The sequence below is a fragment of the Aspergillus puulaauensis genome, chromosome 7 (assembly GCF_016861865.1).
Source record: "Aspergillus puulaauensis MK2 DNA, chromosome 7, nearly complete sequence".
In the NCBI taxonomy this organism is placed as follows: Eukaryota; Fungi; Ascomycota; class Eurotiomycetes; order Eurotiales; family Aspergillaceae; genus Aspergillus; species Aspergillus puulaauensis.
The window spans coordinates 664,970-692,551 of NC_054863.1; the positions used below are offsets into that span (position 1 = coordinate 664,970).

Here is a 27,582-nt window from a genome sequence, read left to right on the forward strand (position 1 = left end):
CGAGAGAGGCCTCAGGCATAAACCTACTTTTGTACCTACCGAAGGCATGGTGTTGTTAAGCAATATTTAGTCTACCTCCAGGTACCATTGAAAACGGTATGCTCTATTTATGGCAAATGAGTAGTTGGCCATTAAAATTCTACTTGTTTCAAAACCAAATACTCAAGGAAATTCCTCATTTTTTTTTCGCATTCGAGATAAGAGAATAGGATAAACAGAGCAAGGAGATGATAAACGAAAACACCAGAGGACAACACCCCTCACAGCATTTGCCAACTCCAACTTGGATCAAAAAAAAAGAAACACTCATGTTCGTCATAATCTGACCCCCAAAACTACACTCTCTCACAACCACTTTGCTGCTCACACAGCTCATAATAACCGTCTTCCTCGTTACAATACCATCGACTCAACAGACGTCGGGATTGATGGTTCATGGGATTCGTCAAGTTCGTCAGTCACAGTAATTGTCACTAAGTCCGGTTGGATTCGACGATAGCAGGTAGCGCGGTGCTATGGAAACGCCATCTAGTTGCTGTTTCCCTAAAGTCGCCCCCTGAATATCGGCAAATCGTCTCCAGTTATCGTTGTCGTCCTCTATTGGGGCTTCTTGGCACCCGCTCCGGAAGTGAAGCGGCTAACGTCCGTAGCCTGGTACGCCTGGCGAATAGCGTCCTTGAAACCTTCCCAGCCCTGACGCACCGCCGGAGGTGTGCTTTGGTGAGACACGGAGGCATCGACTCTTGCAGTGAAGTGGCGGACAGCCTGTTGGACGAAAGAGCTCTGGCTATAGCGGGCTCGGAAGAAGGTCAGGTAGATGATAAAGAGAAGGATGCTGCCCTTGGAGAAGGTGAGGATGGCTACGGCCAAGCGGAACAGAAGGGCAATTTCCAATCCAGCGACAAGATCCATGCTGGCATCATAGTATTGCTTAACGAACCGACCGATGGTCTCTGCCAAGGGCGATTGCTTCACAGCCGATCGGCCACCGGGAGATCCAGCTGCCACACTGGGAGGCTGGAGGGTAGGAATCAAATGGGCCCGAGTGTAAGTCGCAACGTGGAAAACCGAGTAGACGCTGAAGGGCAACAGAGCAAGGGGGATTTGGCGGGAGTAAAGCCACACCAAGGCCATTCCTGGAGTTGAAATTGTTAGCCGCCGGAACAACTAGTCCTTGTCGTGCGACTACTCACCTAGATATTGGACATTTTCATCACCCGCAAGCTTCAGTGCAACGTTGGGAAGGCTCCCCTGGAGGCGGCCGCGTGCGATATGACCTTTGTACACGACAATTCCATACGTAGCAGCAGCGGATACAAACGCTAGGCGATAAGATACCTGCGCCGCACCTGAGTAGTAGTTAAAGGTGACATAGGAGAGTAGGTAACGGAAGACAGAGCCTAGCAATGTCACATGCCTAAATCGGTCAGTCAGCGCTGCTCTTCCCGAATGCTCAATAGGCAACCGAATGGTCACCGCCAAACAGGCTGTCACTTCAAAAGAGAGAAAAGACTCAAATCCCGAAGCCAAAATATTCGGAATTGGGCGTAACAATTTGAAGAAACACATGTCGGCGCCAGGTAAAGACCAAGGGAATCGAGAAACCTACCCAATGAACCAAGCAAATCTGTAGGATGACACCTAGTCAGTCACGGAGCGCACGATGCACGAACCAAAAAAACATACTGCAATGTCTGGGCGAGAGCTTTCAGCCTTTCAACCAAAGGCAGATTTGACGCAGGAGGAGCCATGAGGGTCGAATTCGCTGGAATGGGCGATTTGAACTAGTTGACGTGGAAGATGAACGGGTGGTCTCAGCGGAGGATTGGAGCACGAGGGAGGGGAAGAGGAAGCTGCCCGACAAGGACGAAGACAAGGGGAGGGCGGATAGCCAACTCTGAGAAAGGATAGACAGGTGATAAGAATTGAGTAAACGAGGTTTCCGTCTTGGAGGAAAGGTTGTACCTGTGAGGGAGGCTGGGCGGGGAGGCGGTAGTTAGTTTCGGGTCAATGTGCTTTTGGTGTGTGCCGGCGGACGGGGATCGGATGGGGAAGCTTCCTCCATGAGAGAACCTGGCCCTCGGGAGCCTCTTTGTATATCAGCGGAACCGGTGACGTCGCCAACCTTGCAATGATGCAACCTCATCTTATTACGGCTTTTTATATATCTGATTTCATGGTTATTTACTCTTGACACCTGGTACCTGTCTAGAGTATCTGCTTATTTTTCTCGAGTTTCGGCTCGGACGTCGTTTTGACGGTCGCTACATGGTACACAGTTTGCTTTTTTTTTTTTTTTTTTTTAAAAGAAAACTTCAAATTGCAACTAACAGAACAAACTTCACAAGAGGTTTAAGGAAAGCGTCCAGAAAGATGGTCGAGGGTGGGTGATCTCACTAAAATGCGTAGAAGAGACAAAGGTGCAACGAAATATAGAACGGTAGCAGCACTGGACCACAGAAGGGTAATAGGAAACAGGCGGGAACGAGGTATAGCGTAGGCAAAAGTACATAACAAGAAGTGAATTGTGGACATGAGGTAGTAAATTCCCAACCTGAGGCGGATTGCAGGCCGCCACCCCGCGCATCATCTTGCAAATCCAGGACCAGATCACTTGAGAACGCAAACAGATCGATTACGGGTCTGAAAGTCGCTCTTGTATCCTGGCACATCTCCTGTATAAGCCCAAGGCAAAGACAACGAGGCAATCCTTTCCCCCCTTTCGGTCCACTCAATTAGATTCAGTCATTACTGGAAGCAGATAAGAGAGTCGGATGACAGGGAGCGTCGAGAACGATGAAAAACACGAAAAAAAGAAGGCGGGGCGTTGTAGAGAGCGCTCGATCAATCGACAAGTCGTGGAGAATCAAACGTAGAACCACCAGTGAACCTCCGACGACCATACATACTATTGGTGGCTCTCGCATGGCTTTTTGGAGAGGGTTGTCAGGGCTTACAATGAAGCGTCTGATTAACGAAGAGAGAATCCCTTTCTCTTCCCCTTCTCTTCGAGCGGCCTTCCACTTTCGAGGCGGGATTTCTTTTCTTCTAACTCGCCGCGTTGGCGATCCAGCTGCTCTTTCATCTCGCGATGTCGAGCATATAATTCGTCTTCGCTTTGTTTCAGTTTGCTTTCCTTTTCTGCCACCTTCTGTTGGAAGACCATCTTCATCTCTGCCTCCATCTTGGCGAGTTTCTGTTCGTGCAGGGCACGCTCTTCTTCTTGCTTCACAGCAGGGTTGACCTCCTTGAACACGCTTGGGTCCTGGGCAACACCCATCTGGGTAAGCTTGTCGGAGCGGTAGTTCTCGTACAGATGGTTGTTGGTGTGCTCCTTGAGCTCTTCCATGTGGGTGCGGATAAGCATCTGGCGCAGCTTGACAAAATCGCAGTGCTCTTCGTTGTCGACCTCGATGACACCCCAAGGGTAGCTACGGCCACGAGCCTTGCGCCCATCGGAAGTGGAAACCTCAGAGTTGGCACCGACAACTGCGAACGGAACCTTGGACATGATTTCCTGGTTCTCTGCAATGGTCTCCTCGTCGTCAAGTTCATAACGGGGACCCTCGAAGATCTGGATCGAGTGGTGCTCAATGTCGGCAAGAATCTTAAAAAAAAAGGAATTTCATTAGCATTAAGAACATTCCTCACGTTAGTGGAGTGTGCAAGTTCATACCCTCTTCTTGAACATGGAGATTTCGTCGTCGGTCAAAGTATCGGCCTTGGCGACCACTGGGATTAGGTTGACCTTGTTGTGCAATCGGCGCATAACTTCAATGTCGAGGGGCTTCAGAGAGTGGCCGGTGGGCTGGATGAAGTAGACACAGGCGTGGATACGGTTGTCGATGATGTTTGTACGGTTGACTTTGTTCTCAGCCTCGAGGTAGGCATCGTATCTCTGCTCAACGTTCTCCACAATTGAACGCCACGAATCGTCGTTGTTGACGAAGTCACCGAATCCGGGGGTGTCGACAACAGTCAAGCGAAGACGAACGCCATTCTCCTCGATATCAGCGCTGATGGACTGGATAGCGACAGTCTTCGGAATGATGTCGTGGCTAGGGCCGGTGCGCTCCTTCGGGGGGTAGAGGGAGGTGTTGAACAGAGTGTTTACGAGAGTAGACTTTCCAAGTCCAGATTCACCTAGCAATCCAGTCAGTTGATTTGATCTATGGATCCACCATTTCGATATACTACTCACCAACAACCATAACATTGAAGTTGAATCCCTTGCGAACACTCTTGCGGTGCCACTGGTTGGGCAGGTTGGCGAAACCAACGTAGCCAGTCAGCTTTCGGCGGACCACGTTCTTCATGTCGGTGGCAGCCTGAGCAACGGCCTTCGGGTCCTTGGAGGTCACGGTCTGGGCATTTCCGGAGCCCATTGGGTTGCTGCGCTCAACAAAGGGCGATCCGGGCTTACTGCTGGGCGGGGAGGCGGGAGCCGGGCTGTCATTGCTGGGAGGTGGTGGTGAAGCTATACGGGAGAAGATGGTGTCAGCACTTGTAGGAATTTGAGAATCGTGTTCGAGTGACAATTGTTCAGTGCGCGTCGAATGTGAGAAACTCTTTGGCCGCGAAGGTTCCTCTTCGATGGGGGGCTCGATACCCAGAGCGTCTATCTGGGAGCGGCCGTGCGCGCTCTGTCGTCGAGATGGGGACATAGTTTTGAAGCGTATCGGGAGGGGTGCTCCGAGTAACAGAGGAAGATCCAAGAGCCAAAGAATGGCCAGACGGGCGTAGATTGATAAGAAAAACAGCAAGCTCTGAACTTACCCATTGTGGAAGGAAAAGGACGTGATATGGAAGCGAGCGTGGAGGCGTGAGGTAGCGAGCGCTGGAGAGAAAGTTCCCCTGAACAGGTTGCACCTTCCGTGTTAGCAAACAGATTCCTTGCAGCGAGGATCAGGAGGAGCAGCCGAAAATAATAACGTCCAGCAGGTTGGATGAAACCACAACTTCCACAGGTTCTGTGGCACAGAGGGGGGATGTCCAAAAAAAAAAGAAGCCATCTTACCTTTGATGTTGTTGACTAGAAAAAGGAGATCCGAGGAAAGGGTCTGAAATCCACGAGGGTGAGGGTCCGCTCAAATGGAGATCAGATGAAGTAAAAGGATCCTTCGAAATAGAAATTACGGGAGAAAAAAAGGACGCTGAAAGAGAGAAGAGAACAGTGAAAGACAGGGGGAAAGGTCGAGGGACTGGACCTGCGGAGAGTTGATGGGGTGGATGAAGCAGTCGTCGGAGCCAGCTAGCCAAAGAAAGGGGCTCTCAGCCTAAATCTTCGGGAGGAACGACTGTCTCCCGCCGCAGAACTAAGACGACATGTCTCTTCTACAATGCTCGTTCTGCTGTGCGCTTCCTTATTGAGTTCTACTTGAAGGTATTTGGAACACGCGTGGTATCTTGCTCTTCTTCATGGCTGGTTCGCGATCCAGTCTCCGAGACAGCTAGGAAGCATCCGGCCCAAAGATTGAGACGAACAGGACCAGAACTGCCAACGCAATCTGACCGATTCCCGTCCAGACCATCCAATTGCATGGAACAGCTCCCATGGTTGGTATTTTCCTTTTTAATTAGCACTTCCCATGCAGAACTGGCACAAACCTGCAAATCCGTTATGTGCTACTCAACCAACCATGCCTGTAGTACTTCGTACTAAAGTAGCATGTTTGTCTGAGGCTGGGACTCACTGGTACCTATGGTGTGCGAGGCCCTTACCTGGAAAGATATTCAGGTAAATCTGGCCAACCTGAAATTGAAGCATCGCGAACCGTTTCCCCAAGACCTGATGAAGATCGCTAAGATGTGGCCGTTTTCTGGTCCGTATTTTGGTATCTGGGCGGTCATCATCAGGGGTTAAAATACAGGGCAGGCCCCACAGCCAATCATCTCCGCCCTAACGGCTCTCGGTATTGTCACACCAGCATAACCTTGAATACACGTGTTGATCGCATTTTGAATCTCTGCTCGCCGACAAGGTTCACAAATTGAGCTTGCAAGGATTTCCAAGTGGCGGTGGGACACGAAGACCAAATTCAAGTTGTTTCTTAGCCTGGCATTGCGGTATCTCAGTTCATGAGCTAGCCACCCAGGAAGTCGACTTCATATCCCTCCCCGCTAACTACCAGACTACGCCACGTCAACAGGAGCGCCGGTCAGTATCGAGATATTTGCAATGAGAAGGTAAATGGAAAGCTAGCGAATGTTACAGATACGCTTGTACCATGTAGCCTTATTTGCGAAGCAGGCACTCGCCCGTCTGTGTTCCGAGTGCTAATGCAATCCATCCAGAGACAACCCGTCGTTAGACGTTGACGTCCTACACTAAAAGATGTTGTCCTACGCACTTATCCCCAATATGATTGATTATGATGTAATTCCTGGCCTCTTCCAGTTCAGTATTGAATCATGCGTTCACCGCAACTTTTCTCAACTGTCGATGTGTAAACCCACCTGCGTGGTGTGAGATCAAACATCCGGGTCTCACGCTGAAAGAACATGGCTATATATTGAATATAGTTGATCAATGATGTAAAGCCAAGATTCCAGATTATACATATTGCTCACCAAAACGATTGACCAGAACTTCAACATGACCGGTGCTTCTTTAGAGACCCGGTTCGATAGATAGAAGATGGGGCGACGACCTTTGAACAACCAGTACGATTTACTTTACTTTAGGCCCCATTGTTCTAAAAACATGCATGTTCTATGCAAGCGGGGTCCAATAGTCTCAGGGCCTGTCGTTAGCGGATTCCAGACAAATGGTCCATGCAATGATTCGGATTGAATGTGACGTGCCTGAGATTTGCGGTGGGTGGTTGATGCAGGTCTGGCATTGAGCCGCTGTCGTCCGACGAAAGCGCTAGGGAAGTCTTCAAAAGAAAGTTAATCTCAAATTCGATTACAGAAACGGTCAAGGACGGACAGGCAAGTACGCCTGGTCTTGGCCATAGATGCCTTGACATTGCTATCAAGAGCCCACGCGTGATCAAGGAAAAGTAAAGCGGTACGGCAACGCCAATTTTATTAGAATCCGAACTACTAAATGCATAAGTAAAGTACAATAGTACAGCTGCCCCGCACCGCACTGGAGAACCCCAGTAGATTAGGTTGGGGCCTATTTCCCAACCTTGGACTTCTTCTTCGGCCGTTCACCGTCAGACATATCTACATCGCCATCGTCATCACCACCGCCGCCATCCGAGGCATCGTCCACCTCAGCATCACTACCGCTACTCTCGTGCGCGGAGTCGAACTCCTCGGCAACATCTGTGTCCGAGTCTGCGCGGAAGTCCTCATCCACGGACTCTTCGTCTTCGTCGGCGGAGCCGCGGTCGGGGCGCGCACCGGCTTCGTCGTCGCTTGACATCATGTCGTCGTTATCTAGGGCTGCTGCGATGAGGGCATTTGTCTGTTGTGGATCTGTTAGTTTCGCTTCTTTGCGGGGTGGGTGGGGAGATTATGCTTACGTCGTCCGACATCTCGTTCTTGATGCGGATGTTCTTCGCCTTGAAGAATGCCTCGAGGGGTTGTTGTTCCTCGCTAGAGAAGAGGGTGGTTAGCATGGGGAAAGTGTTACGAGGGGTTAGTTTAAATATGCATACCGGTTAATGTTGCTGAACTGGTGTTCTCCCATGCCAGACTTCAAGCTGACAGTGATATCGAACGTTCGACTAGCCGAGATAGCACCGCCAACACGGGACATGGTGACGACTGCGACGTTCTCAATCTGAATGTAGGTAGCGGGCTTGGGAACGAAAATCAAACTCTTATCGAGGAAGTATAAGAGACCTTCATTGGCCTTGATAGAGCATTTGACTCCGCTGTGGCCGTGGTGGCTTAAAAATTGTTAGTGCGTTCTACATCGGTTTTGTCGATGGGAACTAACCTGACAAAGTCTTTCGATGGCATAATAACCTTCTTGCCTGATAATCCACGGAAAATCTTGGTGATTACTTGATGGATAGGCTCTTCGTAGCGGGACTCTAGCTTGTCCTTGTAGCGGGTGTCGAGAAGTTCACTATCGGCCGTTAGTAAAAAGCAGTGCGTACAAAATAGCTGGGGGAAACGAACTCTGTCATGTTAAGCTCGAGGCTGATCTCTTCGTCCAATTTCAACTGCATGACTAGGAAAGGATAACGGGTCTGACCCTGACGGAGCGGAGGTTCGAGGCCGAGAACAATGAGGGTGTGGGTGTCGTCGTTCTTGGGAAGCAAGAAGAACTTTTTGATAGAGGAATATTGAATCTTGTAGTCGTATGTCTTTCCGCGCAACCGGAATGAAGCCTCGTACATATCGATATCGAATCGACCTCTGTAGACATCGTTAATATCAAGTAGAAGAAAGCGCTGCCGCATAATGCATACCTGGGTGTGAGATGAAGAACATCCAAGAAGGTAGCAAAGGTATCTCCAGCCACATCTCCGATCTCCGCCTTTTCCATGAGTAGCTCGTAGAACAAATTCGCAGCATTCTGTTCCTCTCCACCTTCCTCTCCACCCTCTTCTCCATTCTCCTTCTCCTCCGGGTTCTCCTCCTTGATACCGTTCTCTGTCTTAACCGCCGTTCCAGGAATATAGAAACGCATCTCGACCAGCTCATCCCGACCAGCCGCTGCCTTCCGACCGCGGTTCTTTGTGCTCCCGGCTGGTTTTGAGCTCTCATCGTTTCCATCGGTAGAAAGGGAAAGTTCAACGGCGACTTCGTTTTTACCCGCAAGGTTCGTGTTCGAGATTTCGGAGTAGGGGACTTCGAATGCAGGTCGGTTCTGGACATTGAAAGCTAGCTCGGCCTTGGTGAATTCCGCCTTGCCCCAGTTCCATCCTCGGAGGGCGTGCTCTCTGGTTTCCACGTTGATACCGTACCAAATCTTGAATGCCTTGCTCAATCGCTCGAGGTCCTGAAAGTTTTGCGGGCCGAGCGTAAGTCCACTGTCCGCACAAATAACAATGAAGCACTTACTTCTTGGTCAAAGCCGTCGAGTTGAATAACACCGGACGAGCGCGACAAGATCTTCAACTCAAATCCCTTTGCCGCTTTGCTCCATTGAGCAGCTCCGATGTTGCTGCTATCGAGTGTGAAAGTATCGCCGCCTCCAGCGGGCCGCCATCCTAAGCCTGTCTCTGCAAGCTTACACTTGCCGGACTGCTTTGAGAGGTCGAGGTAAATGTTGTCAAAGCTCTCCCTAGTGCACAGTCAGTATTGGGGTAAACGAACGAATTTGATTTAAGGAGCGCACATCTTGGAGGAGCTCTCAGAGTACAAATGCTGACGTCGCAGATAAAAGGCTGAGTGAGAGAGTAGTTTGAGATAAAGCGACAAGAAAGATATTTATGGTAAATACCGTTAAAGTGGCGGTGTTCGGGTGAAGTCGAGGTTATGAAGCTGAGCTTAAACTGGATGAATCTGCATCCATGCTCTCTCGGCTTGAGTCGCGTTGCGGTCGCGTTGGCCACTTCCCGACAAAAGCGGTTTAGTGCATTTGCCTCAGGCTTCACACAGCTTCGAGCAGAACGTTATCGATTCGAGGTCTCTCTACAGTCTACACCGTAAATTGCGTCTCGGCATTTTAGAGCTCATACAGTTGGAGTTTGACGATATTATTCATATCGCTCGAAGAGTTGTGATCGGAGTGGTACTCTCATTAAGAGGTGGTAATAAGAACAGATTCTATATACATTCATACTTGGCTATATACAGATATTCAAATGGGACAAGCAGGGCAAGCTACAGTTTTGCCAAAGCTCAATTGATCTGATCAGCAAAGGACATGCTGGGCCGGGCCTGGTTCCAGACGATATACTTGCTAACGTAAAACGGGACACCTGCATTGCCACGCCCGTCAACGACATTCATCCAAGTACCGCACATGCCCGTAGTATCATCGCCGTTCTTGAGGTTCTGACCGGGAATTGTCACCGTAGACGGGCCATGGGTAACATTGGAGAAGACAAAGTCGAGGTCAGGTAGCTCAGTACCGCAAGGGTACTCCCAGGATCCGGAGGAGTCATCAGCACCCTCAACAAGGGCCCAATAGGCAGCGGCAATATCTGACGAGACGGACAGGGAGGCGGTGCCTGAGTCAAAGTCCATATCAAGAGGGTCAGTATCGAAGAGGTTGCCACCGGACCCAAATTTGACACCCAGGGCCATCCATTGGCCTTCATTACCAGAGCTGGTGTTAGCAGCGGGAACTTCAGTGATAGGCCCTGTAAACGCCTCGGAGTCGGAATACCCGAAGTTGATGAAGCCGGTGTTGTTGAGCTTAAATGCCGTGCCAAAGACTGGCTCCGGGACGTAAGGTTCTAGACATTCCATGAAAGTGCATTGCGAGTTGGGCCGAATCGAGTTCAGCTTGCCGAAGCCCAAGCCAACAGGTCCAGCGGTGTCGCGAGTACCGTCGCTACCATCACCGTATCGCAGATCATCACAAACTCCGAGGGGAAAGTTAGGTACGATGGCGCCGCCAATGTTGACTGTGTCTCTGTACACTGGCCCGGAGGATCCTGATCCATCTGCGTAAGCTAGGCCATAGGTGTAGCCGTCGACCTCTCGCGACGTTGAGCTGATGTTGGGATTATACACCGAGCCCCTGGTAACAGTAATCTGCTGGTCCTTGGGCATCAGAGTGCTCGCTGCCCATCTAGCCGCAGAGTTAGCACTATTGATTCTCTGTGGTCAAGACACGACTGGCACTCACAAGTCAGAGGAGCCAGTGTCAACATTCAAGAAGACTTGTTGGCCACCAATTAACACAGGCAGAATCCAGCCGCCGCCATTCCAAATGTGCTGGACTGCCCCCGTATCCCTAGAGACTAGATTGTTGCTAGGAACATAGCGGTGTACTGGAGCTCGAACTCCTCGCTTCGCTCCAGGTCCATGGCTGGGCACTGATGGCCGGGCGACGGCATCTGCAGCCAACAGCAGCGATGCAAGTGCTGAAAGGAGGACAACCATATTGAAGAAGCTCAATTAAAGACCAGCCTGCGAGCAAAGTTGAAAATTGACTGACTTTATCATATGAGTGGCAATAATCGGCAGGTCTTTTGCGACCAGGCCTGTTTATAAACACTACTGATAGATTCCCTGCTATTGAAAGTCCTATCACAGTGCGTGGACCGCACTCGAGAGCGCGAGCTACGTAGTATTTCTGAAGAATTACCTGACCATGGCAATGATCTGCACTGTTATATTAACAGGCCCGCAGGCTGAGTCCAACAAGTGCAAAGCTGGATGATGATTTGCACAGAAATGCGTACCTGGGTGCAGACTAGTGCCCCATAAATTAATTGAATCGGGGCTTAGACGCTAAGGATAAAGGAAATATGGACAGTTCCGCTCCACGAAAAGCTTCGCTCCGCCTCTTCTTTTGCTATAAATCTTGAAATGATAGGTAACGAGGTAGTTGACTATGCTCAATGCTTACTGCTGACACATGGGGCTGTCGCTCACTTAAACTGGGGTTTGGAGGAAGGCACGAAATTGGCATGTGCCAACAACAAAAACTGTCAACAACTGTCATCATTTTTCGGGAATGAGGCTATGCAAAAGCAATACCCGAGATTTTGGGGGCCGACTTGCCCTGGTACAGTAGTAAAAAAGCTGCTGGTTGACAAAAAGCCGAAAGGTTGATCGAAGGTTGAGGAAGTATATCTCCATCTAACTTGGAAACGGTTATTTCTATAAAAATCGGCTACCCCCTCAGGCGTACGATGGTTGCAATTCGTACGCTTATATATACTGGCCACAAGTCCAGTTTGTTGATAGCTCAGACAAGACTTATGGATGGATTCTTACGAATCTTTTCTGAACACCCTCGATAGGGATGGCTTGTTCCTTAATCAACGTGGACGTGACCCAGCAGTTTGAATGGGCTTGAGTTGTCATCAAAGTTCAAGGGTATTATGTAGGAAGCTTGGCGAGAAGACTTGGTCTGCTTCGGTGGCCGGGCCGGGAGTCAGGCGGTCATCAGGAGGATGGCTATCCTCATCACAGGGGGAATGGCCACCTTTGGAGACGCATACGGTCGGTGAAATAAGTCCTGCATCGACCTCACCAACCTCACCAACCTAGGAGCAGCATTGGGGTTAGCGATCCTGTGGTCGTGATCTCCAACGCGGTGTCGCCTCCATGGTTCTTCGGGGAACCCGATATTAGTTACCGACCAGAGCGAGATCCATATCGATAGCAAGTGGAGCGTCCGCTGAGATTGCATCGAAAACTCGTGGTTGAGCGTTCGCTGATTGGCGTGATCTGCCTATTTGAAACAGCCGTATTTTTAAACTTCTGCCGCACAATGTACGGACTACTCTGTACGGCGTAAGGAGCAGACATCTGGCTGCTCTTGAGGAGTCGCGAGCTCGGGAAGCGAGGAGTCGAGGATCTGCGAGTGTAAACAGCGTGGCGAACTGGCGAAGGCTGTGCATATTATACAGTGCATGCTGCATGACCATTGATGAAATATTGATGAAATAGCCTTTCGATCTCCACCGTAGAGCTCGTGAGGTGGAATGTGCAAGTTCAATCCCAAAAATAGGTAGCTGGACTGCCAGCCTCTTCGAGGGGCACGAATTTTGGGTATGACCCTTCATATTTCACGCAATCCCAAGCGTTTCACGACATCTCTGTCCGCGCTGGGTGGCCAACCAGCTTGCCATCCCTTGGGTTACCCTTAGAGATGCAACCGCTGTTGTGTGAATCGGAGAGTTCACGACTCATGAGGGCGAGTACGCATGAAAATAAGTACGTATCTACATATAGATGCAGCCGTAGAATTCAAGTCTCAGTGTGGAACATCATGCCAACTCCACTGTGACGCGCAAAGGCCGGACCAGACCCGTGAGAGAGGGCAGAGAGAGCGTGTGATTGGCAGTGGCTGGATTGAGGGGAGCCACGTTTTTCCGTGCCGCCGTCGGCCGTCCCAGGGAACCTGCTCAGGTTCTCCCGTCCCGCGTTCCTGAGAGAGATCGAGACAGAGAGCAGCAGGCTCAGGCTTCCAACAAACAAGGCCCTTGCCATGTCACTCGTTTGGCCCATCCAACTCCCTCCAGTCATTCGTTCTTTTCCTGGCCATTCTTAGTTCTTACGACGAGTTTTTACCGTCTTTTTATTCTCACTCTCTCTTTTCTTGCGTTTTTACTGGCTTTTCTTTTTCCACATTCTTTACTCCGTCACTCCTTTTTCTCGTGTTCTCCCCTACGATACATCAAGTCTCACCCACGACTCGATTGCGAATTCGCCTAACCTTTTCATATCTCCTCATGCCTCTCTAGATGCTGTGGGAGATTTTATTTTCGCTCGAAACCCCTTTATAAAAGGATCGTGATACTCCGAGCTGTCGTCGCGATCCTGAACAATGAGGCTCCCCTCACTGTTTGGGCCTGCGACGGCTGGCTCGTCGACAATTACTCGGCTTTGGCTCTTGGGCCAATTGTCTTGTGCTTCTGCATTGACGTTCCATCCTATCGCTAAACCGGACCTAGATCTCTCACGCCTCGGCCAGGTTGCTCTTGCAGGAGACTTTGATGCATTAACGTTCTACTCGTACGAAGAACAGTCAAACGCACCCTCAAATGACGATGACTCTCAATCTATCCTCGCCCCTCTTCCGAACGGAATCCTTACTAGCCTGTCAAACACCGACGCCGATATCAACGCACTGTGCGCCTTCACCAAACAGGATGAAAATCATGCTGGGATCTATATCGGTGGCAACTTCACGAGCCTTGGTGATGACAAGGTTCGGGGAATTGCATTTTATGATCCAAACTCGAACAAGGTGACCACTATGCCAGGTCTTTCGGGCTCTGTATCGGCCTTACTTTGCGACCAGGACACCAACACCGTCTACGTTGGCGGCGAGTTTAAGCAAGGCAATATATCAAATGCGGCAGCTTGGACTGTCGGTGAAGGCTGGAAACACCTATCATTTGGTGGACTTAACGGACCGGTCAATTCGATTGTTAAGAACGACGATGGTAATATTGTATTCGGTGGTGCTTTTGATGGTATCGGCAACTCAACCTCTAAGAAAATCGAACAAGTTATAAACCTTTCGAATGCAACAATCTCTTCCAGTACGACTTCCACAAGAAGCGGCTTCACCGACCCTCAGAACATCATTTGCCAGACCGGCGGCGACGGGGGTGCGGGTGAAACATGGCTATTAGCGGACCATGCCCAGGGTTACTGGCGTGCGGATATGCGCTACAACTTCAACCCGACCAAGCTGCGCGTGTATAACACACATTTTGAAGGAAGAGGCACAAAGTCCTTCTTGTTCAGAAGGCTACCCGACAACGGAATCATGAACATGACATATACCAACCCAGATACCGATGACGAAGTTAGTTGCGACCAATATTGCTCACTCCCGGACGACTCGAAGGAGGAGTATCGCGATTTCCATTTTGTTAACCCTGTTGGTATGTCTGGGTTCATGTTCGAAGTTCGCGACTATTATGGCGCTGGCGCGGGCTTGAATGGCATCCAATTGTTTACGCAAGATGTCTATACCTACGCTATCAATGACTTCAACGAACCCACTTGCGGGGATGATGGTGATTCGTCTAAAGCTACGCAATCAGGATCATGGACTGTGACGGAAGCTGACGATAGCCCATCTGACTACCTCACGGCACACGTATCCGACTCCGACGCAGCCAGTACATCTATCGTTTTTGAGCCGAATGTCCAACGTTCTGGAAAATACTCTGTTCTCGTTTATACGCCTGGTTGTACGCAGGATGGGTCTTGTGGTTCTCGGGGCATTGTCAATGTTACGGCCACCGTCGATGCTGAATCTGATGAGCCTGTTGAGGCCCACCTGTACCAGACTAACAACTATGAAAAGTACGATACCATCTACACTGGCCATGTTGACGTTAGTGATAAGTCATTCCGTCCCCGAGTGACATTGACTCCGATTCCTGGCCAAGGGGATATCACTATGGTGGCCTCACGGGTCAAGTTTGAGCTCCATTCTCCTAAAAAGTCAAATGGGACTAGTGGGACGAGCGATGATGATGATGAATTGAATGGCTTATTCGAATATGACCCGACTTCGAAGAAGCCAACTACCAATCTGATGGACTCTTCGATCAATAGCGCGGGCAAACAGCTGGATTCGAGCGCTTCAATCAACAGCCTGGTGAGCCATGCAGGGGTAGTGTACGCTGCCGGGAACTTTTCGAAATCTGATATCAGCAACGTTTTTTCGCTCGAACGAGACGCCAATGCTACCGCAATGCCCGAAGGAGGGCTAAACTCGGAGGTTATTACAATGTCGGTGCTTGATGAAAAGTTGTATGTTGGCGGAAACTTCACTGGGACATCTGACGATGCAAACGACAAACTCAGTCATGTTGCCTCCTACTCTTTCGACTCCAAATCCTGGTCCGCTCTTGGAGGGGGAGTGAATGGGCCTGTCAAACGAGTCCTCGCACTTCCGCTGAACATCTCTACTGACGTCAACGAGACAATTGTTGCTGTCAGTGGTGAATTTGACCAATTGCTTGCCTTTGACAAATATCCCGCAGTAGCAGTCTCTGGCTTCTCTGCATGGGTTCCATCGCGCAACAACTGGCTTCAGAACCTCAATGTTACCCAGACACAATTTTCAGGTCATCTCTCGGCATTTGCTAAGTTTAACGGCACAACGATTCTTGGTGGAAGCCTCGTCTCAGGAGGAATGGCTGCTGGCGGAGCGGTATCGCTACTTCAAGATGATGAACTTCAGCTTGATCCTTTGTTGACTAGCGCGCAGTCAACAGGTAATATCATTACTGGGATATATGACACGAGCTCTGACCGCAACCTGACCATCCTCGGAGGCCACTTCAACGCGACGACCAACGGCTCTACAGTACGTAATCTGGCCATCTTGGATGGTAGCAAGGGTTCTATCAGTGGCCTGGGGGATGGAATTGATAGTAACTCGACGTTCTTGTCTTTCGCCGTTTCAAGTGATATCCTGTACGCCGGCGGGATGGTTACTGGAAACGTGGGTGATGATAGTCCACTAAATGGACTGGTCTTATACGATCTCGAGAATGGGACCATCGCAAAATACCAGCCTCCCATGCTAAATGGCGACAATGTTTCTGTGAACGCGTTTGCTTATCGTCCTGACTCCGAAGAGATGTACGTCGGCGGGCAGTTTTCGGCCGCTGGATCTCTTCCGTGTCCTGGTGTCTGTTACTTCGATACCGAGGCACAGCAATGGAACCGACCTGGAGCTGAGCTGTATGGGAACATCCTGGCGCTTGAGTGGGCTAGCAAAAACACATTAATCGCCGTTGGTAGCCTGACCGTGGGAGGCACTGAGACTGCAGTTGCAACCTATTCCGCCAAAGAAGAAAAATGGAGTGTTTTTGAAGGAGCTTCAAAATCGGCCATTCCAGGCAATGTGACGGCCTTTAGCCCGGCTAGCGCGGACATCTCAACGTTTTGGCTTGCGGGACAGTCGGAAGATGGGACTAATTTTGTCGTCAATTACGACGGCTCCGCCTTCCAAGCACCTCAAAAAATATTTGGCGATGGAACCGTTATCCGTGGACTTGAGGTTCTTCCTCTAGCCAACGACCATTACCACACTGATTTACTCAACAAGGACCTGGCTCTCTTGGTTACCGGTGAAGTCGCTGTTCCAGACTTTGGTACCGCGTCAGCTGCTCTGTTTAATGGCACCGCGTTGACTCCGTTTATTCTCACCTCTACGCCTGATGGCCAACCTGGCCGCATGTCGCGCATGTTCTATGAAAACAGCAACCCATATGCTAGAGAAAGTAAGTATCGTTGTGTATCATACTAGTGATTAGTGCTAACATTTTCAACAGCCTCACATCGGTCAAACGGAATCGTCGTTTTGGTAGCCTTTTGTTGTGCGCTTGGCTGCGTTTTCCTGATTGTCATCGCTGGTGTTATTTTCAATAAGATCCAGCGCCGCCGCCAGGGCTATATGGCGGCCCCTCAAGCGGCTGGAACGGATCGACCGACATCGATGCGCCGGCTCCCTCCCGAGTACCTATTCAACTCCCTGAAACAGCCGAACCCCGGGGCACCGACTGTATGATCCGGAACATGACATCTAGACGACACCTTTCTTTTTATCTATCAAGATACAGTTGGCATTTACTTGACCTCTAATTCTTCGTGGTATCTCAGAAACGGCGTTCCTGGGACAAACCGTCTTATACCCTTATTTTAATTCTGCACCTATTACGCTTGCACTGCGTTTTTTTTTTTTTATTTACTAATCCTCCCGTGTTGACATGTCTGGAGGGTTACTGGATTTACAGTTTTGCCCCATTTGTGATTATGTGGAACATTGTATTATACCTACTCTGACTTCGAGCGGACGAAGCGTTGTTAGTAGCTAGTGAATATGTACATACATGGTTAAACCATGGGCCATCTCCCAGTACCAGCTTTTGTGTTGACATGTAAACGCGGAGTAAACCCGATGAACGGGCGGAAGTGCGACAGGACGAGTGGGGACAGGCCTGATCTGCTGGTAAGAACTGTAGAGTGTCCAAAACAAACCGCAAAGCCCCGTGGACCGTCGTAGCGGACGCGTCCAACATAGAACATGGAATGCTCGAGTTAAATGACTAGTTATTGGAGTCGCTTAGGTCATGCCATGGAAGCCCAGGTTGGGGCATCGCCACACCCACGCCCTCCAGCTCCGCTCCCCGCTTCTCCTGGTCCTTCCAGTTTCCACCGCCGAGCCTCCGCAAATCTCACGCCAAATTCGCGGAGACCAACTCGACTCTCTACGTCGACCCCCCGGATTAGATAGCTGTTCTATCTGTCCATTGCCTACCTTACCTTCTTCTTTCTTTCTTTCGTTTTTGTCAATTACAGGGCATTCCAGGACAAGCCTGATCCTCACATGGTTTCGCTCAACCGCAGACGTTACCGTACGGTATGCGATCCCGCACAGGCTGGTACGTGTACCCCCGGTTCTTTCTCTGCCGTCGTGCCTTTGGTCCTGGTAGCTGCATGCTTTGTGCAGCTATTAGCGATGCTTTGAAATGGATATACATGGGAAGAGAATTGCAGGCTGACCGTTGTTGGGATGCGTGGTTGCATCCTCTTGTCTGGACAGTTTGACGTGTCGCACCCGGAAATTGAAATGTGAGTCCGCCATTCTTATTTATTATTATTTTCTGTATATTACGATAGAAGGCGAATGAATCTAACTATGCCTTTGCGATGGTCTAGGTGACGAACAAAAACCCGTGTGTTCTCAGTGCCAGAAGGGAGGAAGGGAGTGTCGCCCGAGCGAAGGGGTTGTCTTCCGCCATCAGCAAAATGCCTCCATGAACAAGAATATCGTAGAAGGGTCGTCGGACGGACGTGGAAGCCTGAGAGGATTCTACTCGTATAAGAACACGTTTGACAAGGATAGTGTTTGGTTGGATATTCCGAAGCATGGTATGGTTGTCGGCGTAATAATCTTGGAGAGGACATCCAGCTGACGTGGAGCTTTCGCTCGACTTAGTGGTTTTTGTCGATAACTCTGACCCGTACGCTCAAGATTTGGAAGCCGCCCTGACGGAATCCGAGGCCGCGATTCTAGCTGCGAATTCACAAAGCGTAGGCTGGGATGGACCGCCACAGTTATCATCCGGGGAGAGAAGCGAGACACAGGGCCTTGAAGCACTTTCGACACTTGCGACGCACGATAACCTTCCGTATCCTGCTCTGATAGTTGATCAGAAACCTACTTCATCGGCTGACAGTGTCACTCCCACCCCGTTCAGTACTATCCCGACATCGGTACCGGCATCTCATCACCCAAACCAGATACCGAGGTCGATATCAGCCCAGATTTCCCCACCCGTTTCGATCAACTCCGATAATGGCAATAATACCAATATCCATTTCCTGCTTAATCCGTCGCAATCCATATCACCACCTATTGATCCAACAATTCAGCGCACCCCAGATTCAAGAGGATCCCCGTTGGCGCTTAGATCCTCCGAAAACAACGTTGATGGTCCTGTAGAGACAGATTATGAGATAACGTTTCTCTTGAGACATTTTTCGGAGGTTCCTGGCCCCTGGTAAGCTGCCATGGCAAATCGATATGACGCGATACAACAACTGACTAGATCTATCTTAGGATGGATCTGTACGACTTTGGGACATATTTTGCGTCACAAGTACCCGTCAAAGCGCTTCGTAATCCGTTGCTGAAGTATTCCGCTTGCGCACAGGCTGCGAAGCAGCTAGGGCATGTCAATGTAGCAAGACCTGTTGGTGTTCGCCTCAGCCGAGCTTTCCCAGGAGTGCAGAAGGATTCAAATAATATTGACTGGTGTTGGAGAGGAGCCAAGTATTATGAAAAAGCCATCCAGCTTTTGATGAAGGAGCTGCAACCTGGCCCTGGCAACCCTGATATGCTCGGACTGACTCAGGGGAATGAAATGAGCGAGGATACTGATGACCAGCGCGCAAGAAGTTACACCGAATATAGGCTCTCCCATGGGGTCCGCTCCGATGAAATTCTCGCCGCCACTGCTATTCTGTCTGTATATGAATTGCTCGATGCCACCGGCCCGGCATGGAATCGTCATTTGAGCGGTGTCAAATCGCTGTTGGACTTGGCTGAGGTTGGGATGCGCCCACTTCAGCGCCCACCGCCGGGAGACCTCTCCGTACAGCCCAAGCGTCCGAGTCTTTCGAAAGCTAGAAAGGCAACTTTCTGGAACTTTGCCCGGCAAGATTATTTAGCAGCTTGTAAGTTCATTGACTTCATTTTTCTGCCTTCTTGTGCATGACCTTCTGACACTATTTCCTAGTTATAAATGGGAGTCGCACAAGATTGCATACCGAGGATTTAGCTCTGTGGACGGAAGCAGGGCTTCAGATCGATAGTCTGGGGTTTGTTTCCGCCAGTAATGCAAACGCGGGTAGGCGCCCAGGAGAGGAGGTCATGAAGGAAGACACCCTATCAAATTCGTTGGTCTGGATTATTTCGAAGATCATCAATTTTATAAGCCCGAGCAACAATGCGCATATCAGCACCTCCGGTGCCGTCAATGCGAGCCCCATGGGCCTCCCTCAACAGGTCTCGTTGGAACGATGGTATCGTCTTGAAGCCGAGCTTGATATGTGGTACAAAGGCCTTCCAGAGACATTCCATCCTTGTGCTCGTATTGGTCTTCCTGAGCCCGTGATCCAGAGCGATGGTTTTACCGATGATGCGTCGTCGTTGTCTGAGATATGGTATAGCATACCGATGTGCTCGTCCGCTATGCAACACTACCATATGGGTCGTATATTGCTCCATGTCCACAAGCCTCCTCAACCCAGCGGTACAACGAATCCGATAACCAACAGATACAACACGACCGACATCCAGTTTCACAGCCGTGAGATCGTAGGTATCGCCATGGGCTGCCCTGCGGGCTCCGTCCGAATCAATTCCCTCCAGCCACTGTTTGTCAGCGGTCAATGTCTTACTGATCCTAGTGAAAGGCGGATGATTTTGCGTCTGCTACAAGACATTGAAGTTGACCTGGGTTGGGCAACCGAGTACCGCGTCAAGCAGCTGCTCAGGGAGTGGGGCTGGGACGAAAAAACCAAGGTCGCAGGTGTTACTTGATATATCTCGCAGCCTGCCACCGGTTTTCTGTCTGTCCAAGGCATGGACTAGCTGAGTATGGGCTCTCCGCTATGCTTCACATGCCAACATTCTAGACTCGGGCTCTGGGTCTTGCAAGCTGCAACGCTTGTGCACCCGCATGCAGCGCCGAGCAGTCAACACGTCAGGCCACTAAGAGGGGCAAACCGGCTCTTCGTTTTGGAGGTCGCGGACCTGCGCCTGCAGTATCCACAGGCTAATAGCACTCCCACCCCTCGGGCCTTTCACTTATAGTGGATGCTTACGCAGCGTCCACAATCCACATCCGCACATGCCATGAACTTTTCGGGATCACCCGTTGATTAGCATTTACTCTTTGTTTCTATGATACCACGATCTCTGTTGCTCTCTTGACCGTTCTCCATCCTGTGGGGCTGGCTGCTTTCTTTGACAGTTTTAGGGAAATTTTCTTGCATTAGCGTGGCGCACCGGTAAATATTAATATTAATTACTTTCGGGACATGAATACCGCTCTCTGCCGGAGGACTTTGGGAGTAACATATAGGGTATATAGTAATTAATCTAAATCATTGAACTTCCAGTCTTTGGATCCGAGTGCTCAGCAGTAATTGAGTGCTGGAAAGCAGGAGCCGTGTTCAGGCTTCTTCTGGAGTGTTAGTGTTAGCGTCCTGAGTCATGACAGCTGCGAGCCTCGATCAACAGTTCCCAGCTCACTGCAAATCCCTTCTTGAATTGTGTACTCCAAATTCCAGCTCAGAAGCTTGCACTTGCATTCTGTTCTTCTTATCCTTGGACCGACAGTGAGTACCGTTCACCCGCACTCTCAATCCACCTTTAATCCGAAGCTGTCAAGCTGCTAGCGTGTCAGTGTCAAACGCAAGGCAACCGATCCCGAGAGGATGGTCAGGCCGTTTCCTGCTTCCTCCTGCTGTTTCCGGATTGGTCACGGCCTCAGTACTTTTCTTGGCCATTTCAATTAACCAACCTGGTTCGTGGCTCGAGTTGGCGCCATCACGAGCCCCGGTATAGGGTCCAACGGTCCAACGCCATCAAAATAGCCCGGCCACTAGCTCGGTGAATTATCGACTCCCATGAAGCCACTGCCAGGCCCTCTGTACCAGAGCGCATGCTCGAGAAGACATCCCCGGGCGAATGACAGCTTTCGTGTTTGGCCCTCAACCCGTGCTAAAGACAAGGCGGCCGCGCTGGGCTGGTCACACACGCCGAAATGATTATCGAACCGCTCAAAAAGCAGAAGCACACCGTGAATCGTGCTGGATTCCTTTGGCCCAAGCGTCCCTTATTGGAAATTAGACAACAGAAGTTGGTTTTCTTCCTGTCATTTGGATCTCAAATTGTCAACCCTCAATCGCATTGCTTCGCCTCGCACTGGTTATAGTAAAATAGCAAACTAGTGACAATGCTAATCGACACCGACGTCCTTGTTATTGGCGCTGGCCTGTCTGGAGTGGGTTTTGCTATTCGACTCCAGCAAAAGTATCCGCGGGCGACTTTTGAGATTTACGAAAAGGCCGAGGCACTGGGAGGGACGTGGTGGGCGAATACATATCCTGGATGCGCTTGCGATGTGTGCGCTCTCTTTCTTCATTCTCTCGGTCCCGAAACCAAATTGGATTAGTACTAACGTCGTGGCATCCGCTCTAGGTTCCATCGCATCTTTATTCTTACTCTTTCGCACTGAATCCAGAATGGAGCGAGCAGTTTGCGCCTCAGGCTGAGATTGATGCCTACTGCCGCGCTGTAGCAGAGAAGTACGATATATCTCGGCATATTATATTTCGCTCGACTGTTCAAAGGGCGACATTTGACCAGGAATCGGGGACCTGGGTTGTGAGGATCCTTGACCAGCACTCTGGCCAGGTGTATGAAAGACGTGCGAGAGTCCTGATTTCAGCGGTTGGCATACCTTCGGAGCCCAATGACTGCCATATTCCCGGTGCGGGTGATTACCAGGGAAAGCTATTCCACAGCGCCCGCTGGGACCAATCTTTTGACTGGGCTGGGAAGTATGTGGTGGTAGTTGGTGAGTTCTATGTTACTTAGAACTAGAATGATTAACGTTGTTGACGTGCATACAGGCAATGGTTGCAGCGCGACACAATTCGTGCCAATCTTGAGCGACGGTGAAAAGAGTGCCAAACATGTCGTTCAATTCATCCGCCAACCTCACTGGCTAGAGGAACGACCAAACCCTAAATATCCTCCAGCTGTTAAATGGATTTTCCGCAATGTGCCGTTCGCGATGCGCCTTTTCCGAAGTATTCTCTTCCTCTACCTCGAGAGTTACTTCCCTACTTTCAAGCGCGTCGCTGGAAAGAAGACTCGCGAGCAGAGAATGAAGACCCAAACGGCGTACCTGAGGAAAACGGCGCCAGAGAAGTACCATGACATTTTGATTCCGAAGACAGAGCTTGGTTGCAAGCGCCGAGTCATGGACACGGATTATCTCGCCTGCTTGCACAGGGAAAACATGGAGCTGGTCCACTCGGACCCAATTGAATCGATAACGGCCACAGGTGTGCGAACAAACTCAGGCCGAGAGATCCATGCAGATGCTGTTATTCTTGCAACGGGCTTCAAAGCCAACCAGCCTCTTTTCCCGATTGAAATCCGAGGCGAGAATGGAGTCAGCATGACCGAGCACGTAGGTTATTTCCCGTGCCCTTACGTCAATTATTACAATATCTAACACCCACTACGTAGTGGGAAAACAGCTACTCTCACGCGCCGCAAGCGTATTACGGTACATGCGTCTCCGAATTCCCTAACCTCTTCGTCCTCGTTGGCCCAAACACGGTAACCGGACATACGTCCGCCATCTTCACAACAGAGTGTCAAATCGATTTAACACTCAAGCTCCTTGGTCCCATCCTCAGCCCCCTCCACCGGCCCCCTCCATCGGTTTTGTCAAGATTGCTCTGGAACCCATTCTCTTCCTCGCACCCTGCCCCGACCACCGTTGCCGTAACGCCCGAGGCAGAAGAGAAGGATAGCAAGTGGATCGACGAAGCAAGTAAAGGATTTGTCTGGACGAGCGGATGCGCGAGCTGGTATTTGCATCCCTCGGGGCGGAATATGACGCTTTACCCTGCTAGTCAGATAAGCTTTTGGCTGCGAGGAGTATTTGAGCCCGTGGCGAGGAACTTCGTGTACAAAACGAGTACGAAGGCGGCGGTTGAAGATGGGAAGACGAAATAGAGCATAAGTAGTTATCTTTATGTTTTGAAGCTCTTAGTGAACTAGCTCTCTCATACCTATGACACCAATGAAGTCCATATCACAAAGCCGTAGCCGTTGGTTCTATCCATCGAATGGTTTTGCATTCAATCAATCACCATCACTCCAAATAACTGTAGCCCCTCTCTCATGCGAAATCCTTGCAAGCTCAATAATCCTAAGCACGTCCCTGACCTGCTCAGGTCTAACTTCCAACTCCTTCCTACCGCATATCGCGTCCGCCACGTTCTCATATAGCCCAGTCCACCGACCCGTAACCGTCGGATATAAACCCGTGTATTTTTCCGTCTCGGTGTCATAAGACTGAACACTGGGGTCGAATTCCTTATATGTCGTTAACACACCGCGTAACGTCTCAGGCTCCTCGCCGAACCCGGGATCTGTGGGCTTTGCCCCTCGTGCGATCTGTTCTTCTTGTGGACATGTACTGCGTTGTTGCCACTATTTTCCAGAAACGCTCAATTGTTAGTCAGGTAAGTTCAGCTAATTACTATACTGTGGTTTCTTCAATAAACTGTTCCAACGCACCTTAACAAACGATCCCTCGCTCCCACGAACAAAAAGTTTAAGTTGCTTCGCCAGTGGTGTCGTGATGGCGCTCTTCACTGTGACAAGGAGGTTCTTCTGGTTTCCTTCATACTGCAGGATGACGGTAAATGAATCCTCGATTTCGCTCTCGAGGCCGCGCTGGCTACGGTAGAAGGCTGTTATGGATTTTGGGCGGCCGAAAAGCGTGTATGCTTGGTCGAGGCTGTGGGAACCTTGACAATAGCAAGAGTTAGCCAGTGCTTGCGGCCGATGCGAGGGCCATAGACTGGGGAATTGGGGTTCCCGCCTACCAAGACCAAATGAGTGGCCCTCCCCAGGAGCATATTTTGTCTTCGTCATGTATTTAATCCAGAAGGGGGACTCGAAGTCGTAGTGGATTTCTGCTTCTGCGATTTTGCCCAGAGCATTTTGGGATAAAATCTTTCGGAGGGTTTGGAAGTCGCCATCCTAGAAAGATGGATATAGGGTTAGTAAGGTACCCATGATGCATCATGATATGGAGCATGAGAGGGGGATGAAGTAGAACGCTTACTTACCCATCTACGGTTTTGGAAGCAAGTTAGGACTAGACCTTTCTCTTTCGCTAGTTGGATAACCTTATCTGCTTCGGCAGTGGACCGTGCGAATGGCTTGTCGACGATGACTGTTTGCAGTTTTATGTTAGTTAGTTGCTCGCCCTGCGGTTCAATCTTCTGGTAGGGCTCGATCACCATGCTTCCCCGCCAACAGCGCCTTCTCAGCGAATAGCGCGTGGGTATCGATGTGCGTAGCTACGACGACAAGCGCCGTATCCGGGTCTGCAAAGAACTCATCTGGTGCGCGGTAGTGTCGAATACCAGGTAAGTCGGCAGTGCAGTGAGAGCCTGGGACGGCGGATGAGACGTCCACTGGAGCCTCTGCTCTCTGTAAAACTGCTACAATCTTGTACTCTGGGATGGCGGCTATGAAAGGGATATGGAAGCTTTTAGCAGAGGCTCCGTAGCCGACGATTCCTACATTGATGACCATGTTGGTATTGACGGGATTAGCGAGTAGGTAAAGTCCCCGAGTGACTTAGGGACCTGTAAGAAGATTTGTCTTCAAGCAAGAAATATATAATGCTTTTTATTTTGATTTCAACTGCGGGGTGAATGTTCAATAGCCTAATAGTGACAGGCTTGGGTATCTATGAGCCAGCGGGGGTTAATTTGATAGTTTGGAATGCATGGAAAGTTGGTGCGCCAAGTTGATCACGATGCATTTCCCTCCAAGTATTGCGTCAGTGGTGTTTCCTTCAGCCTAATTCCCAATGGTCCCAGGGAGTCGGGGCCAGCCTTGGGCGTCGGGGATCTCTGCGTAAACCGAGTGTAGAGCTCTTGAGTCTTGACTTTGCGCTGAGGGTTTAGGTTGGAGGCGAACTGCTTAGCTTACCCCGCAAAGCCAGGGTAGTTAGATATTGGTCTTGAACATCAGATCTGCTGGGAGCCTTCCTGTCTAAACACGGGTTTCCTCTTGTTGACGGTCCGATCTAAAAGCGGGCAGGGTGTGACGATGGATGCGTTGGCCAGACCCCAAATTTCGAGTGGGATGGTGTCAGGGTGAGAGTGCTTTTCTTTTTACCCACATCGACCCCGTAGTATCCCAGATTGCCAACAAGGCACTTGCTGCGCATGGAGGTACTCGAGGAGATAATCGCTCTCATTATTGGGGGTTTATCGTCGAAGTCGTCTCGAGGTTCTCCTCGTGCTAGTCGCAGGCTCTGGCGCAACCTTGATTCTCTTGTCATCTGGTTCAAGTTTGATTTTGTCTTCATCTGCGTCTCTCTTCAACGCAACATTTGTAACCGTCGTGGTTGCGGTTATTTTTGTCCCGTTCTCCTCTTCCTCCTTCACCTTCACATCAACCTTCTCCTGTTTAGTCGATGCAACTAGCCGATCCGAGAACGTCCTCAAATCAGCTGTAAACAGCACACTATGGGCCCAGCCAGCCTCTTTGCCCCAGAGTTTGCGGAAATGATTGGCGACAGCATCATATGTAGCCTTCGTGAGTGATTTGTGCGATCCCTTGCCGAACTTGTAATCTCGTTGCGCGATTTGCCATACTGCGCCGGTTAGTCACGAAGGACAGTACAGTGTAAGGAAGCTAACCCACCATGAGTATCGACCGGAACGGACTCTCCCCAGCCCAGTCCCATCAAAGCCACACAGTCTGCAACCTTTGGCCCAACCCCCTGTAACTCAAGCAATTTCTCATGCGCCTCCCGGTACCCACGTCTTCCCTCAGGTGGCATTTCCCCATCCTCAGTAGGAGCAGCGTCCGCCAAGCCAAAGGCAGGAGCCTCGGGATTTCGCAACGAATTTAACCACCCTTTCTCTCGTTCCTTCGCAACAATAACAGCTGTTTTGTAGATATACTTTGCGCGGTAGCCAAATCCCAAACTCCTCAGCTTGGCCTCAACTTCCCCCTCCTCCGCTAAGCGCTCGGGTGGCGGAAAGTCATGATACGCACGACCATCAATGTCGGCGACATGCACACCGTAATTCAAACATAGTTTCTCAACCATTTGTCCGATGCGTGCAATGTTGTTGTTACTGCTGCAGATGAACGAGATGAGGGCTTCCCAGGCGTCCTGGCGGAGGATGCGGATGCCTGTGAAGTGGGAAGCTTTCTTGCGAAAGTTCGGGTCTGACGAGGACCATTGGGCGTATAAAGTTGTTAGGTTTGAGTTCAGGTTGAAGTAATGCTTTATTATAGCCAGGGTTGTGTCTTCGGAGTCGGTACCGCTTGTTGCGGCCGAGGGAGCAGTGGAATTGACGTAGGTTCTGTAGTGGAGATGAGTTGGGTCTTGTTTTAGGGATACAAGACGGCCGTAAAGCACACAGCGCCATTCGTCACGATCTGGGACTTTGTGCCATCTAGGAGAGTTAATAGTTGGAATAGACATGAGCTGGATAGGGAGAAGATATCTACGTACCGAAATGACTGCCCACATCGTAGAGTCGTGTTAATGCATAATTCACTGATATTAAGAGGCAGTTTGCGCCACTCTGAAAAGGCACCGATTGTCATGTTTGATTTGATATATCTGTGAATTGAATGGAATAGTTATTGCTTGCTCCTATTAATGTAGGGGAAATGTTGTTAATTCTGCCGAGGTTATTTCCAATAAAGGAGGCGGT

At 50.1% G+C, this 27,582-nt stretch overlaps 9 protein-coding genes across 9 annotated transcripts; 3 read left to right on the top strand and 6 right to left on the bottom strand.

Annotated features, from left to right (window-relative positions):
• Window positions 1-597: 597 nt before the first annotated feature.
• Window positions 598-1,751, bottom strand: APUU_70272A (uncharacterized protein; the record flags this gene model as incomplete). Its single annotated transcript, XM_041695127.1, has 4 exons — window positions 598-1,136; window positions 1,194-1,417; window positions 1,610-1,627; window positions 1,687-1,751. The coding sequence occupies 4 exons, from the start codon at window positions 1,749-1,751 to the stop codon at window positions 598-600; spliced, it is 846 nt and encodes a 281-aa protein (XP_041560888.1).
• Window positions 1,752-2,971: 1,220 nt separating this feature from the next.
• Window positions 2,972-4,780, bottom strand: aspB (septin AspB; the record flags this gene model as incomplete). Its single annotated transcript, XM_041695128.1, has 4 exons — window positions 2,972-3,607; window positions 3,677-4,143; window positions 4,202-4,477; window positions 4,777-4,780. The coding sequence occupies 4 exons, from the start codon at window positions 4,778-4,780 to the stop codon at window positions 2,972-2,974; spliced, it is 1,383 nt and encodes a 460-aa protein (XP_041560889.1).
• A 2,343-nt stretch (window positions 4,781-7,123) lies between these two features.
• On the bottom strand, window positions 7,124-9,246 carry POB3 (FACT complex subunit POB3; the record flags this gene model as incomplete). Its single annotated transcript, XM_041695129.1, has 8 exons — window positions 7,124-7,417; window positions 7,476-7,548; window positions 7,611-7,844; window positions 7,895-8,026; window positions 8,080-8,319; window positions 8,373-8,905; window positions 8,968-9,190; window positions 9,245-9,246. Coding segments are annotated over 8 exons (1,731 nt in total).
• A 504-nt stretch (window positions 9,247-9,750) lies between these two features.
• On the bottom strand, window positions 9,751-10,962 carry PEP1_3 (type I transmembrane sorting receptor; the record flags this gene model as incomplete). Its single annotated transcript, XM_041695130.1, has 2 exons — window positions 9,751-10,648; window positions 10,706-10,962. The coding sequence occupies 2 exons, from the start codon at window positions 10,960-10,962 to the stop codon at window positions 9,751-9,753; spliced, it is 1,155 nt and encodes a 384-aa protein (XP_041560891.1).
• A 2,398-nt stretch (window positions 10,963-13,360) lies between these two features.
• APUU_70276S (putative cellular morphogenesis protein (Rax2)) lies at window positions 13,361-17,077 on the top strand (the record flags this gene model as incomplete). The annotated part of the gene is made up of 2 exons (XM_041695131.1): window positions 13,361-16,790; window positions 16,842-17,077. 2 exons carry the CDS (start codon window positions 13,361-13,363, stop codon window positions 17,075-17,077), a joined length of 3,666 nt encoding a protein of 1,221 aa, XP_041560892.1.
• Window positions 17,078-17,931: 854 nt separating this feature from the next.
• On the top strand, window positions 17,932-20,617 carry APUU_70277S (uncharacterized protein; the record flags this gene model as incomplete). Its single annotated transcript, XM_041695132.1, has 6 exons — window positions 17,932-17,951; window positions 18,113-18,141; window positions 18,229-18,441; window positions 18,509-19,073; window positions 19,133-19,749; window positions 19,812-20,617. 6 exons carry the CDS (start codon window positions 17,932-17,934, stop codon window positions 20,615-20,617), a joined length of 2,250 nt encoding a protein of 749 aa, XP_041560893.1.
• A 1,420-nt stretch (window positions 20,618-22,037) lies between these two features.
• On the top strand, window positions 22,038-23,836 carry APUU_70278S (flavin-containing monooxygenase; the record flags this gene model as incomplete). The annotated part of the gene is made up of 4 exons (XM_041695133.1): window positions 22,038-22,205; window positions 22,283-22,661; window positions 22,717-23,282; window positions 23,342-23,836. 4 exons carry the CDS (start codon window positions 22,038-22,040, stop codon window positions 23,834-23,836), a joined length of 1,608 nt encoding a protein of 535 aa, XP_041560894.1.
• Window positions 23,837-23,965: 129 nt separating this feature from the next.
• On the bottom strand, window positions 23,966-25,432 carry APUU_70279A (uncharacterized protein; the record flags this gene model as incomplete). The annotated part of the gene is made up of 5 exons (XM_041695134.1): window positions 23,966-24,316; window positions 24,404-24,636; window positions 24,715-24,871; window positions 24,961-25,067; window positions 25,135-25,432. The coding sequence occupies 5 exons, from the start codon at window positions 25,430-25,432 to the stop codon at window positions 23,966-23,968; spliced, it is 1,146 nt and encodes a 381-aa protein (XP_041560895.1).
• Window positions 25,433-26,115: 683 nt separating this feature from the next.
• OGG1 (8-oxoguanine glycosylase OGG1) lies at window positions 26,116-27,472 on the bottom strand (the record flags this gene model as incomplete). The annotated part of the gene is made up of 3 exons (XM_041695136.1): window positions 26,116-26,504; window positions 26,555-27,318; window positions 27,378-27,472. The coding sequence occupies 3 exons, from the start codon at window positions 27,470-27,472 to the stop codon at window positions 26,116-26,118; spliced, it is 1,248 nt and encodes a 415-aa protein (XP_041560896.1).
• Between the last annotated feature and the right edge of the window lie 110 nt (window positions 27,473-27,582).